This window comes from Sus scrofa, chromosome 6 (genome assembly GCF_000003025.6).
Source record: "Sus scrofa isolate TJ Tabasco breed Duroc chromosome 6, Sscrofa11.1, whole genome shotgun sequence".
Taxonomy (NCBI): domain Eukaryota; kingdom Metazoa; phylum Chordata; class Mammalia; order Artiodactyla; family Suidae; genus Sus; species Sus scrofa.
In genome coordinates, this window is record NC_010448.4 from 9,573,890 (window position 1) to 9,587,825 (window position 13,936).

A 13,936-nucleotide genomic window follows, 5' to 3' on the forward strand; every position below is an offset into this window, starting at 1 on the left:
ATCGTGTTGCCTCCCCACCCCAACACAGAAAGAGGGCCCTGCTTTTCTACTCCAAGGTTCCAATAAAGATGCATGGGGGGGGGGTTGTCCTTGACAGTAACTAGAGTGGAGTCAGCTGCAGGTATTTAAAGGGTACTGGGGTGGGGGGGGTATTTTTCTAAAATACTAATTTAAAGAACAAATCAACATCTATTATCTCCTTCATTATGTTTGAAATTGTACATCTATAAATCACCCTGCAGCGGGTTCGTCAAGGGCAGAATTACCGGGCTTGGCTTTCCCGAAGGTTAGAAGAATGACACCGTTGCTTTTCCTAGTTATAATTTATAACTGTGCAACAGAACCAGCACTGCAGGCCCATCCATTAGCAGGGGAGCCGCACATCTGTTTAAACTCAGCACAGTGACCGGCTTTACACGGCCACGGGAAACGTAACCCAATCGCTTCAGAAGTTCTACAAACTCAAGCCGTTTTTTAAATGTAAAATGATGTGAAACTAAAGTTCTCCCTAAAACATCTGCTAAGCTCTTGCTACCCTAACACATGATACTCTTTCTACTGTTACCTGCCAATGCAAATATTTGGTTGCACAAAACACCCTAAGAGGCACGAGATGGTGATCAGCTTCCAATTTACATACAGATCGAAAAGAGCTGGCTTGGACCTAGGAACTTGAGCTGACAGGTCCTTTAGCAGGACCGAGAGCTTGTGTGGGGGAAAAATGGGGGGGGGGGCGCGAGGATTCATTTCATGAACGTGCTTTCAAACATTTTAAAAAGGAAACACAACCGCACGACTCGATAAACGTGGCAGGGGTGGTGTGGTACATGTGACAAAGGAATTGAACGTGGCGGAGTAGCTGGTGGAGGGCCTGCCAGCTGATACTCCATTTCCTTGAGCAGCTTGGGTAGGTGCCCTGTGCTTTTTAATTGCAAAATAAGGAGGGGATCCTAACACTGTGAGCGGCTGTGAGCAATAAATGAAGACAGATGCGCTGATACATAAAGCATCATGGTGTCTGGGCTTACCTGCCAAACTGCATCTTACTTCAGTGTGTGACAACAACTGCAAATAGCCAAAACTCCCGCTGAAAATCTCTTTTATCACCAGATAATACAATAGGCCTGGTTTTGTGAATTAAGCCCCAGAGGGTAATATGTATGTATGAATACATTAGACGCACTAACATACAATATATGTTAATGCACATAGATGCAAAATGTAATTTTAGAGTATGTAAATAACAAGAAAGCTAGACTGCAGTTCCCGTCTTGGCGCAGCAGAAACGAACCTGACTAGGAACCACAAGGTTGCGGGTTCGATCCTTGGCCTCGTTGAGTGGGTTAAAGATCCAGCGTTGCTGTGAGCTGTGGTGTAGGTTGCAGATGTAGATTGGATTTGGCCTTGCTGTGGCTGTGGTGTAGTCTGGCGGCTACAGATCTGATTCAACCCCTAGCTTGGGAACCTCCATATGCCGTGGGTGCGGCTATAAAAAGCAAAAAAAAAAAAAAATTACAATTTAAAAAAAGAAAAAATAAACCTATAACCCACATATGATGGATGTGATTTTGTAACCAGAAAGCTTCCAGCGAAATTCAGTTTAATAAGTTACAAAAAGAACCGTGTATCTTTTTCAAAACCGTATTTTAAGACAATACTATTCCAATTTGTTTTCTATTGTTTTTATCTTGTTATAAATGGGAAGGACGAGGGGAAAACACTGTTCCACCAGAATCCACATACACCTATGCTGACCTCTGGACCTCTGGAGGAAGAGGTGTCAGAGGCATGGCTCTACCAGTAGGGGTCACTGTGCTGAGAATTAATCCCTATGAGTTTCTCATTAGTGATTATTATACTGCGGGCGGCCAAAATGGAAAAATTAATTAATTTCAAAGTGATAATGCATTTACGGCAACAATTAGAAATGTATAACTGTAAAAGGGCAACATTTAAAAGACAGATTACATTTAATAAAGTTGCACAAGAACATCCAATTGTAAAATTACTGATCTGCAACAATATTCCTTAAAGAGACACTTAAAATAGCCTGACTCCATGAAGGGTGACCTAATTACTGTAACTAAAATCACCATTGTCACAGCAAGTCACAGCAAATAAAAAAGGGACGTTGATATTAGAATACTGCTGTTTAACACTTAAGGGAGCCAGCTGCAGCAGAGAAGGAAGGCAGGGCTTCTGAGCACGAGGCCAGGTTGTGTTTCTTGTTTCCTTGACCTTGTACAACAGAAAGTACATTCCAGCAACCCTCAGGTCCAAAGGAAAACACTCTGAAGTGAAATGCAGAAAGGACAACGGGTAACAGGGACACTGCATCCATGCCGAGAGTCTTCAAGAGCATTAAGATCCAACTTTTAGACGGGGTGGGGATGGGATGCAGCGACAGGGCTTAGGGCCAAAAATACGTTGCGTCAAAATGGTAGCAGTGCATGCTTCATCCACAGAATAATATCTTATCACGATGGAAACAAGGCCGAGCCATGTAAGGAAGGAGAAAACACAAGGCTGACCCTTCCAGGAAGTCCAGGCTGTCCGACCAGTAAAATACTAGATCCCAGATCTAGACTCACGCAGAGTCCTCTCCTGTATGCAGAGTCCTCCATTTTCATGGAAGAGAAGTGACTGGCCGAGAGTGTGACAAGTCCGTAATTCCCACTCCACATCTTTATGAACCTTAGTCACATGGAGATGATGTCTAAGCAACACCACCCAATACCTAAATGCATGAGGCTATCACAGATGTTACATCCAATACCGTCAATCCTCACGCCAACCGCTATCCCCATTTTGGTTAGAAGGTAACAAGCTGAGAAAGGTCAAGTGCCCTGCCCAAGCTGTTCTGATTCTCAAGGGTAAGAGCTGGGGCTTGACCATCAGGATCATAAGCAGGAGAGCTGATTGGTCCACTGCCCCAAGAAACAGCTTTCTCACACTTGCCTCCACGAGGAAGCCCCATCACATCCCTTTTGTAATACAGGCTAACAGCTCACCTCCCCTGACCTTTGGTGGAACATTCCACCACAGCCAATACAACTTAAAACAAATCACTGGGGGCGGAGCATCAGGGGGTTGGCGACATCTCCATTTTTCTCCAAGCCTTCTCAAGGGTTATCTGCTCATTTTCTCAGACCCTTCCACCCAGGGCCACAGAGACCAGTTCTTATTCTATCTGTTGCCCACGCTACTCCCAGTGGGCACTTCCCTGACTGGAGCACTGGGGACCAGGGCAGGGGGTGCCGAGGCCTCTGCCTACTGGCTGGGGAGGGGAACAAGCCATTCACGCTGGGTGTCAGGTATCTCTGGGACCTGCTCCAGGTGTGTCAGTCACTGAGCTTCTCTTGACTCCCTGGGCTTCCCGGCTGCAAGGCGACACTCCTGCCTTGGCTTCCAAGCCACACTCTGGTTTTCCACTTGGCTTAAATCCCGACCATAGTTACACCCCAAGAGCAATATTCTGTGATCACAACATGGTTGCCTGCCTGCCTTAACGTGCCGCCACATTCAAAATTCCTCCTGTGAAGGCCAAGGATCAGACCCTTAGGACTGACCTAGCTAAATGCTGACGTGTTACGGCCACGTGAAGCATCAGACAGTGATCGACCCTCTCCATCATTTTCCGTCCACGAGCCCTGGCCAACGGAGTCCAGACCACATGCTGAGATGGTCACGCCAGCCCCAGCAAAGTCCTTGTGCTCACAAACCCCTCCAGGTCTTTCCCATCACATTCCTCTGTTTCGGGAAATCCCAGAGGAAGGAACAACCGGACTCTCTGATGTTACAGAAAGGAGTTCCTCGCTCCCGGCGGTGATCACACCCAAGTGAGAAAATTCAAGACCCAGAGATTGCAAACCATACTCAATGACCGCCCCAGGGGTCTGGAAGGCGCCGGCCAGGGGGAAATGAGGAAGGATGCTCCTCTCTCCTCTCCCCCTCGCTGACCGTGAACACCCCATCCGAGCTCCAGCAGCAGCACCGGCACCCGCTCAGATCCGCTCTCCTGCTCATCACCTCTACGAAGGACCTAACGGAGAACGAACCAAAATCGTGCTCAAAGACACCCCTGGAGAAGCTACTCTTACACAGTCACGAAGAGCTAGGCAGTGGGGAAGCCTCTGAATCCTGGGACACACACGCTCTCCCGTTACCCAGGGCTCCTCCCATTTCTGCTCAACTCTAGGCGCTCAACTCCTAGACCACATGTTTTCACTGTGCATAGCGACCAGCTGGGCGAATCAGAATAAAAGATGCACCGACTGACTTTCGCTAGCTCAGAAGATTTGTGCTGCATCTGTAAACACGAAGGCCAAGGACGGTGGACAGGAGCAACTGCGGGAGCAGGTGGCAGCATGTGCCACACACTCCACAGGGTCGTCTGTCCAGAACATGGGTGTTAACAACAGGGTTTGTGATACCCCTAAAAGCCGAGTGTGCTTGAGGAAGGGGTAATTTTCAAGGTTACATGTCAAGGTTGGTGTCCACTAATAAAAAAAAAATTTTTTTTCCCAAAGCCTTGTGTTTTGGAAAATACTATACCGACCATATTGTGTAAAACGTGCTTTCTTCATTCAAATTACTTCCTACTCAAATGCTCTCATGGAAGACGTGTGTGACCAACAGCAAACACTTGACACTTACCTTAGGGAACATTTCCAAATCTAATCCTGGTCGTGTGATGTATCCACAAGGACTCACCTCTGGGAAAGTAAAAAATGCAACGCACCTCGAGCCCACAAAGGACTCTCCAGAAGAGGTTTACACCCATTCAAAGAAGAATTTAGAACATCAGACACAGACACTCAATGGAAACAAAAGAATCACATCTGCTGATAAGTCAATAGTCACAAATGCATGGTTTTCACCTACTTACACAAAACACACTTTTGAAAGCACTGTGCTTATTGGGGGGAAACAGAAAATCACACCAAAGGCAAACAACTTCTTTCCATCGAGACTTTCAGCCACAGACGTCACACAATATCGAAAAAGCACACCTTGTACCTGAGCCTCCGCAACCCTGCTGGAGAAACAGACGCAACGCGAAGGTGATGCTCTGTGTTCAAGAGCCCATTCCTGCTGCCTTTACAGGCCTGACGACGAGCTGATCAAGACCACACTCAAGACACAAGAGGCGAAAGGCACAGGAAACGCAGGTACCTGGGTTCCCGAGGACCTGTCCCACGAGGTGCACTGGAGGCGGCTGTTCACTTACCATGGACTTGGTGAAGGGTCTGGCCAAGGTGAAGAGCAGCGTGTACACCCACCAGCCGCGATGGAGGGAGGAGAACATCATGTTGCCGGGATGCACCGCGTTGGACGTGACCCCGCGCGGCGAGAGGCGGCGATGCAGCTCGTTGGAGAAGAGGATGTTGCAGAGCTTGGACCGGTTGTAAGCCAGCATGGCCCAGTAGTCGCTGTGCGACGGGGAGAGGCGGCTGAAGTCGAGCTTTCCTGAAGAGTCGTTAATATCTGTAAACCTAAAAAACAGAGAAAATGGGGTAAGATGCCGCCAGTCTCTGACTTCTGATAAAGTTTTTTTTGTTTTTAGTAGAAATCTGAGGAAACCACGCAGAGATGACTGCAAACTCTACTGGGCGAACATCCATCGAAACAAAGTCTCCTTAAAAAGAGACAATGGTGGAGTTCCCGTCGTGGCGCAGTGGTTAACGAATCCGACTAGGAACCATGAGGTTGCGGGTTCGGTCCCTGCCCTTGCTCAGTGGGTTAAGGATCTGGCGTTGCCGTGAGCTGTGGTGTAGGTTGCAGACGCGGCTCGGATCCCGCGTTGCTGTGGCTCTGGCGTAGGCTGGTGGCTACAGCTCTGATTGGACCCCTAGCCTGGGAACCTCCATATGCCGCAGGAGCGGCCCAAGAAATAGCAACAACAACAAGACAAAAGACAAAAAAAAAAAAAAAAAAAAAAAAAAGAGAGACAATGGTGATTGAACACTATAAACCAGCTGAGTCCAAAGACACACTTTTAACAAAGGCCCCAACTTACAAACGGAGTGGAAACCCCACTCCAACCCCCCTCCCTGCCTCTACCACATATTTTTCAAAACCTTCAACAGGAAGTTCAAGGATAATTAAATTAAACGGAAAACCATTTTCAATGAAGGGCTGCTGCCCTTGGAAGCAGAAAGACTGCACATTCCCCACCTCTGCCGGGGCTGTCCCGGGTTGCGTGAGCCAGCGTCTGTCTCCTGTATAGTTTTATTCGAGCATCCCAGTAAATATAGATGAGTCTTACTGCCTCCAAGACTCTTTTCCAGATTAAAAATGAATGATTACAAAGGGGTTATGACCTTGGTGAGGTGCCATCAATAGTCTTCCATGTTTAAAAGATAAATGCAAACAAAGCCAAAACGAGTTCTGGCAGAGGCGGGTGTTCTTTAGTGTCCCCTCGGCGTGGACGCACACAATCCAAGGGAGTCGTTGATGGCTTCTAGTTGGGTCTGACGGAGTCGTTCAACACCAGCTGTTTGTTTCTTTCCTTTCTCTCTCTTTCTTTCTTCTCCTTTTTAAAAATAACAACACAAATAGTGCCTTCCTCCCAACCTTTCCCCCCAAAAAGGGTAAGAGCAGGAATTTTCTAGATGAAGGTCGCATCTTTGTTAGGGACTCCTCAGAGTTTGCATCATTCAGTCAACCCTGGGCATGTGCCCTGAGTTAGGAAGCGAGCGTAATGAGGGCACTTGAGATCCACGGCTGTGGGAAAGGAAAGCAGGAGGCTAAACGAAAATCATGGCATCATCTAGTTGTTCCTTAATGTGAGCAGTTAGGTGGAGCTACGACCAAGAAAGGCATCACAGGGGCAGATGAAATTCACGTTTTAATGGAAATTAAATATTCCTTCTCCAGGACTGCAGTCAGTGACATCCAATTTCTGGAGTTAAATGACACTGCCGAGCTAAAGTCATCAACAAAGCTGATGGCCAGAAATGCCAGCATGGATATGGCAACGAGACCCGGAAGCTGACTGCTGGTGCCTGCTTTCCTGTGCCCAGAGCACAGGGGGAGCCCAGACTTCTGAGCTTCATCGTCTAGAGCAGTGGAACTGAGTGGGAAATTTGAAAACTTATGGTTGACACGACCATGGCTGGGGAGGAGGGGGCGGGGACGGTAGGTGTCCCTGTGATGCCCACAAATCCTGCTCCGGGAAGACGGCCCCTCCGCTGGACAGTCATGCAGACGAAAGCCTGGGTGTGATTCCCTACACACATGCACCACGGCAACAGCCACCGAATTTCCAGAATCAAAGTACAAGCACGGACGTGAGGAACGAGTGCACTTTGGGATTGCTTTTGTTTTGTTTTCTGGGGCCCCGCCCGTGGCACGTGGAGGTTCCCAAGCAAGGGCTAGAATCAGACCTACAGCTGCCGGCCTACACCACGGCCACAGCAACGCCAGATAGGAGCCGAGTCTGCGACCTATACCACAGCCCATAGCAATGCCGGATCCCTAACCCACTGAGCTGGGCCAGGGACTAAACCTGCATCCTCACGGATACTCGTCAGATTCGTTTCGGCTGAGCCACAACAGGAACTCCTCACTCTGGGATTTTAGAGGTCTGACTCGATACTGGTGCCACCAGAGTCTGCAAAGCTGCACAACTGCCAACAGTGTGCCTGGGCGAGGATCCCGATGGAAGCGGCTTATGCGTGGACGTGCATCCACTCTGGCAACTTCCCTTTCCTGTCACCCTGCGCCAGTGCTGACACGTCAGAACACATGCCATTTGGTTCCACATTCATTTTTTTCCCTTATTGTACAGTGAAGCTGGGGCACTGAATTAAAACCTACACAAGCAGGGAAGGTACAGCATTTCTGAACGTTATTTCACCACAGTGACAAGCCGGTACAGAAAGGCCGTTGTAGAAAAAGGGACTGTTGAGTTGGGAATGCAATGATCTAAGGTGTGGGCCGTGTCCCAGAAGTTCCACCTGCTCTGAGGAGAGGAGAGCATCAAGGATGTGACGATACCTAACAGGCACAGGATGACTACCGCATCCTTCATTCGCCGGCCATTCTGCTCTCATCACCTCTCTTAGCATTTTTGTTTTGCCCAATCCAGATCAGGTGCCACTTCTTCCAAGAAGCTCTCCCTAACGAACTGTCCCACTGCTTGGGTGGCAGTGGGGGAGAGAGTGAAAGAAGCCAAAGAAAGCAGCTGGAAATCCATGTTTCCATGGCAACTACATATCCACTTTGCAGGACCCAAACCCTAACATCCCCAGCGTTCAAGGACCGACCCCCCCTCCAACATCAGCAACAAAGCAAGTCAAGCCATCTTTGTACCTTGTGCCTCTGACCTTATCACACAGATGGCACTTCATTCCCTCACTTGCTTCTAACCCTGGAATGTGACCTCATGGGAGGTGGACAGCGAGCTCCTTGTATGCTGCCTAGCACGACACGTAGCAGGGTCCGACATGTAGCAGGTACTAAATCAGGATTAAAGAACTGAAATCCGACGGAGCGCTTGGAATTCCAAACTAAGGGCCAAGTTTCCCTTATGACGAAAAGCTCTGTTTCGAGGTTGGCTCAAAAGGCAAAATTTACCATCAGATTCAGTTGCGTTGTGTTCTTCACGAATATGTGCATGGGGCACTTACTAATGTTTAGAATGATTTCTCTCCTTTGTTTTTTTGGGGGGTGGGTGTGGGGAGAGCTGGGATCAAACCCGCACCCCAGCAGCAACCTGAACCCGAGCAATGACAACACCAGTTCCTAACCCAGTGAGCCGCCAGGGAAGTCACCCTGCTAAGTTTTTAAGAACAATGCAAAAGTATCTCATGCCTGGGAACACCGGGTCGATTCAACTCCTAAGAGCAGGTGTTCATGCCTCGTCCCAAACCCAGAAACAAGGGGGGGGGGGGGAATCCACCAAGATGAGAAATTCAATGGAACCGAGTTGCAGGAAGGTTTTGAGATGGAGAAGCAGAGCTACACACAGGAGGTCCGCCCTCTGCAAGCAGCCCTCCCCGATAAGCAGACCCCTGAAGTCCTGGCCTGCTGATCTCCTGGGCGGCAAACTCATTTTTAAAGCCTGATTAGCTTATATTGACAGTCTTCCAGGAAGGGAGGGGGAAGGCTCTTTGATTCCTCTGAGCCAGGGCAGGGCGGGCCTCCTGAAAAACAACAGTGTTCACCTCCCTGTTCAAGAGGCAGCAAAGCAACTCTGCAAAGGCTGCCTACTCTGTTTTCAAGCTGAAAAACGGACAAAGCCAAACAATAACATCTTAATAAAGTTATCCCCCTACTGTGACCCTAAAATGTTAACATTTGCTCTCTGGACACTACCATTGGCTCTCGGGGGGGGAACTCTAGCTTGCGTGTATGTCTCTGTACACTGCTCCTTTTTTTTTTTTTAAACTGAGGATTTTTAAATTTCCAAACTAAAATAATTAGGATTCTGTGGAGACAGAAGCTAGTATGTTCAAAGAGGAAGACTGAATTTGCATCAAACGCTCTGTGTGTGTGTGTGTGACTGGTGTGTGGTTGTGCGTGTGACTGTGCGTGTAGCAACTTGGCACCCAACACAGCTGCAGCCATTTAGAGCTGCTCGGCGAGCACTCCGCTCTTTTCATTCTATTTTAATTGTTATCTGAGAATTTTTTCACAGCGAGGAAGTCCTCATTTTAATATGATGGATTTTAGGTCTGCAGAAACTCAATTCTCTTGCTCAGACTCGAGATAAGTAACTGAAACACAGTGAAGATACAGAGAGGCTAATGCATATTTTGCCTCGGGGCGGTCTGGTGTAATATTTTCTGCAAACACAGGACTTTATTTTTCCCCTAACAGGGGGTCTTGACTCCCAGGAAGAGATTCCGCCAAGGTTTATGGAGGTAATTAGCTAGCAGCCCTTCTGTTTGACAGCCTGGTTCAGGGCTCTGGGTGCTTGAGCAGTTGAGTGAGTGTTTTCCCCGGATTGGTGTTGCCTCGCAGGGGCGGTACCGTGTCGTAACAAACCAGCCTGGGGGAATTAGCAGCGCGTAAAGACACCCCGGGAAGATGATGGTAAATGACCAGCCGAAAGCAGACCACCAGTGCCCAAGCCTGGACAGGAGCAGGCCTGGGAACGTGCAGTTCAGGACGGCCTTCCTTAGCTAGAAACTGAAGCGGGTCTCATTGGAGACACCAAGGCGCACCCACCTTCCAACCCATCTTGTCAGTGAAACTAAGGCAACTAAAACACAGTGAAGATACAGATACCCGGGAGCTGCACCCACTGAAGGAGAGGACCAAGACGGTACCGGAAATACCACCTGAGACACAGATTCAAAGGGAAGCAAGCAGCGGACAGTCTCCCATTAAACACCAGCGCAGTTAAGCAGACCCCGTGGTGCCCTCCACATCTGGCAAACGACTGGGGCTGGCAGATTTACTTCTGGCACCCCCTCTCCTGCCCCTGCCCCCACGGCGGCCGCCCTCACGGGTGAGCAGGGCCACTCCACTTGCTTTCGGGAACCCGGTGTGATGGGCAAAGATAAGGACGTCCAGATTTTCGTTACCACCTCCTTATGAGATGTTTCCTGTCTCTGAACGCGGGGGAGGGTTATTACCGGCGTTTGCCTTTCATTTCAGCCGTCATAAATTTCAAACGGTCCAAGTCCATCTATCTGTGGTGTGTCACTTAGACCATAAGCCCCTGTGTGTGGGAGTGATAAAGGGTTCAGGCTAACCCTTGGCTGGTCCCTCTCCTCCAAGTCCCAGGGGTTCCGTTTTCTGGAAGCATGATTAAAAAAATAAGCTTCATTCTGGGTCACTAAAACATCTCGGGACTTAGGATGGAGACGAGGGAGAGAAAAACCAGGTCCACGCACATTATTTTTCTCCCGCCACTTTGCTGCGACTGAAAGCTTCCCACCACATCAGGAAAATCTCCCCAACAGGTATTAAATCTGGCCCCACCCGGCAAGCCCTTTATCTTCTCCCAGTACTTCTCTTCAGAGAAACAGTTGTTTATCCAACTCTCGAAACAAATATGCTGAAACTATGAGGAAATTTTCAAACGCCTCGCAGTCAACGGAATATTCTCCGAATAGTAATAGAAAAGAAGTGCCATCTGAGGTTTTAATTGAAATTTTAACCAAAAGAGGCATGGCCAGATTTCTAATATGTTCTAACTACAGTACTTCCCTTTCTACAATTACACAGCTAATGTCTGCATTGAATTCCCTAATTTCTCATTATAAAACAATTGGATTTCATCTCGCAGCCTTTAATTGCATTGTTTCTCCTGCAAGAATAACTGCACATTCTTCTTGGGGAGATGGTGAAGTTGTTGAATGACAAATCAATAAAGGTCAGGCATTCAGATTTAATCAATTATTATTCCATCTCAAAGCAAAATCAATGAGGGGCTTGAAGTATGGTTATAAAAACAATCTTCTTGGCTGTCGACACTACCCCCCACCACAAAAAGAGACCTCGATAAATTCCGTAAGCCAGGTCGGGCACACCCTTTCTGGAGCAGGACTAATGAAAATTATTTTCCCCAAAAGGAGCCTTGGGGGTCCATTAAGTGGTGGCAGGAAAGGGGCGTGTGAACACAACACCACATTCTAACCCACCTATGTGACTCCGAGGAGACCACCACGACCCGGGCTGGGGCTGAGCGGCACAGGACGTCCTGGAGGAGCTGGACCAGGTAGAAGTGCCCCAGGTGGTTGACCTGGAAGGTGGTCTCCAGGCCATCCTTCGTGAGGCTCCAGGGAAGAGCAAAAACCGCTGCGTTGCACACAAGCACGTGAAGCAACCTGCAAAAGAAAACATCCCACACTGAGCGATATAAACATTCCAAAGCCTAGGATACGGCAGGCTCCCCCAGGCATGACCGACTCCTCACGACCTCAAGATTCTGGGAAGCTGCAAACAGGGTGGCCCAGGGGCTCGCATCTGAGACCATTCTACCGGGATGGGCCTGGACTCTGGGTGGGCAATTCTGCCAGGCCGCTGGGATCAGGGGTCCCTCAGATGGAGGACTGTGAGGGCTAGAACTGGGACCATACTGGGCAAAGTGGGATCGGCTGGTCCCCATGACTGCACCCCAGGTTCCACCACCTAACTGAATCTGTGCTTCCTTAATTAATTCATCCCATTCTCAGCTCCATCGTCTATAAAATCAAAACAGTTCTTAAAGTGACGTCTCAGGAAAAAAGCAGGCAATGCCAACACGAGAGGCAGCACTTACTAGATGCTAAGGAAAACCTATTAAGGCGGAAGCGCTCTGAGTACAGAGAGCTGCACACAGTGTTTGTACATATTCCTTGTAGACGTCAAATTAAATCTACATTTCGAAATGAGCTTCCGGATAGGTAAGTGGAGGTCTGTTAGATTTTCTTCCTCTTTTGCATGTATTTAATTTGTTTCATAATGAAATTAAAAAAAGAGTAAGCCTTTCATGTCCATCAAAATCCTAAATCCTAAAAAAGAAATTGTACTTGGAGGAAATCCTCCTAAGGTGCTAATAAGAACTGAATAAATAAATAGATTCAAGGATACCTACAATGTTTGTAATTGCAACATAAAAGCAACAAATTAGAAGTAAATTAAACATGCAATTGGAGAATCACTAAATGAATTGGAATACACGTTTATAACAGAATACCATGCACCCATTAAAATAATAAAAATAATAAAAGTAACACGTTCATGTTAAAAAACAAAATATACAAAAGATACAATATCTCTTTCTCACACACATAATGATGAGGAAGCACATACACAACAATGTTAACAGTAGCTATCTCTAAGGGTGAGAGAACTCAAAGTGTCTTAAATTGTTCTTCTTTCTGAGTTTATTTGTATTTCTTCATTTTTCCATAATTAACATGACCTGTCTTTACAATAAGAAAAAAATGCCATTAAATAAATGCTTTGTAGGAAAAAAAAAAAAAAAAGGCATTTCAGGAATTTAAGCTAACACATGAAACAAATAAAAGAGACAGAGTGAGGTTTTACAAGGGCACTGAACTGAGAGTTCAGAGATGGGCATTTTGCCCCAGTTTGAAGCAAATCACCAAAATTTCTGAGTTTCTGATTCCTGCCCGTAAAATACAGGGCTGGAAACCAAAGGTGCATAGTTTCCTCCCAGAGCTCTTATACGGTATGGAATGTGTAATACAGGAAATTAAATACTTCCCACCTTTCATTTTAAAAAATTCAGTATTCTTTTCATACAAACTTCTCATAGACCTATCACTATTGCAACAGTCTGATTTTGCTCCACCCTCATGGAAGACTGCAGCTAAAGAGCTTTGAGTTTTTGGGAAACAAACACTGGTGTACAACAAAGACAAGTCTACCCGAAAGCGAAAATAAGCTGTTATCTAAAGAAAAAAAAAGAAAGGATGGCAGATAGACACAATGCTATAAAGAACTCAGATGTTCACTATGTAAGTAGCGTGTACGAATCAATAATAACACATACGCACACAGGAATACTGACAATGACATTTTAAAATGTATAAAACTAAATTACAAGACAATCAGCACAAGAGTCAACATGTTCAACTCTACTAGTAGCAAAAATTAACATGCTCCTGTTTACTACAGGATCTACTCAACAGTCCGTAACATCCATGGAAATATTTGTATGTATGACTGATTCACGTTGCTGAACACCTGAAACTAATACAACAGTGTAAGTCAATTAATGTCAATAAAATTAAACTTTAAAACATGAGATACTCACTATTAAATAAGCAGATTTATTTAGATGATTTTTTATTATATCACACAAAGCTGGTAAGACTATATTTTTCCACACCCTGGATATTAAGTTGAAAATATGCATCAGCAGAAAGGCATGGAAGGATGTCCCCTCTTAGTCTCCAGGAGAAACCCCACAGATGGCCTGATTTCAGACTTGCAGCCTCCAGACTAGGATCTTATAAATTTCTGTTGTTGT

At 46.8% G+C, this 13,936-nt stretch overlaps 1 protein-coding gene across 5 annotated transcripts in view; it reads right to left on the reverse strand.

Moving 5' to 3' along the window:
- WWOX (WW domain containing oxidoreductase) overlaps positions 1–13,936 on the reverse strand; it is a 960,840-nt gene that overhangs the window by 663,681 nt on the left and 283,223 nt on the right. For all 5 annotated transcript variants that reach the window (XM_021097054.1, XM_021097058.1, XM_021097057.1 and 2 more), the window contains 2 exons: positions 11,598–11,783; positions 5,231–5,495 (listed from right to left, as the gene is read on the reverse strand). In XM_021097054.1, the coding sequence (XP_020952713.1) occupies positions 5,231–5,495; positions 11,598–11,783 (451 nt within the window). The remainder of the gene's footprint in view (positions 1–5,230; positions 5,496–11,597; positions 11,784–13,936) is intronic.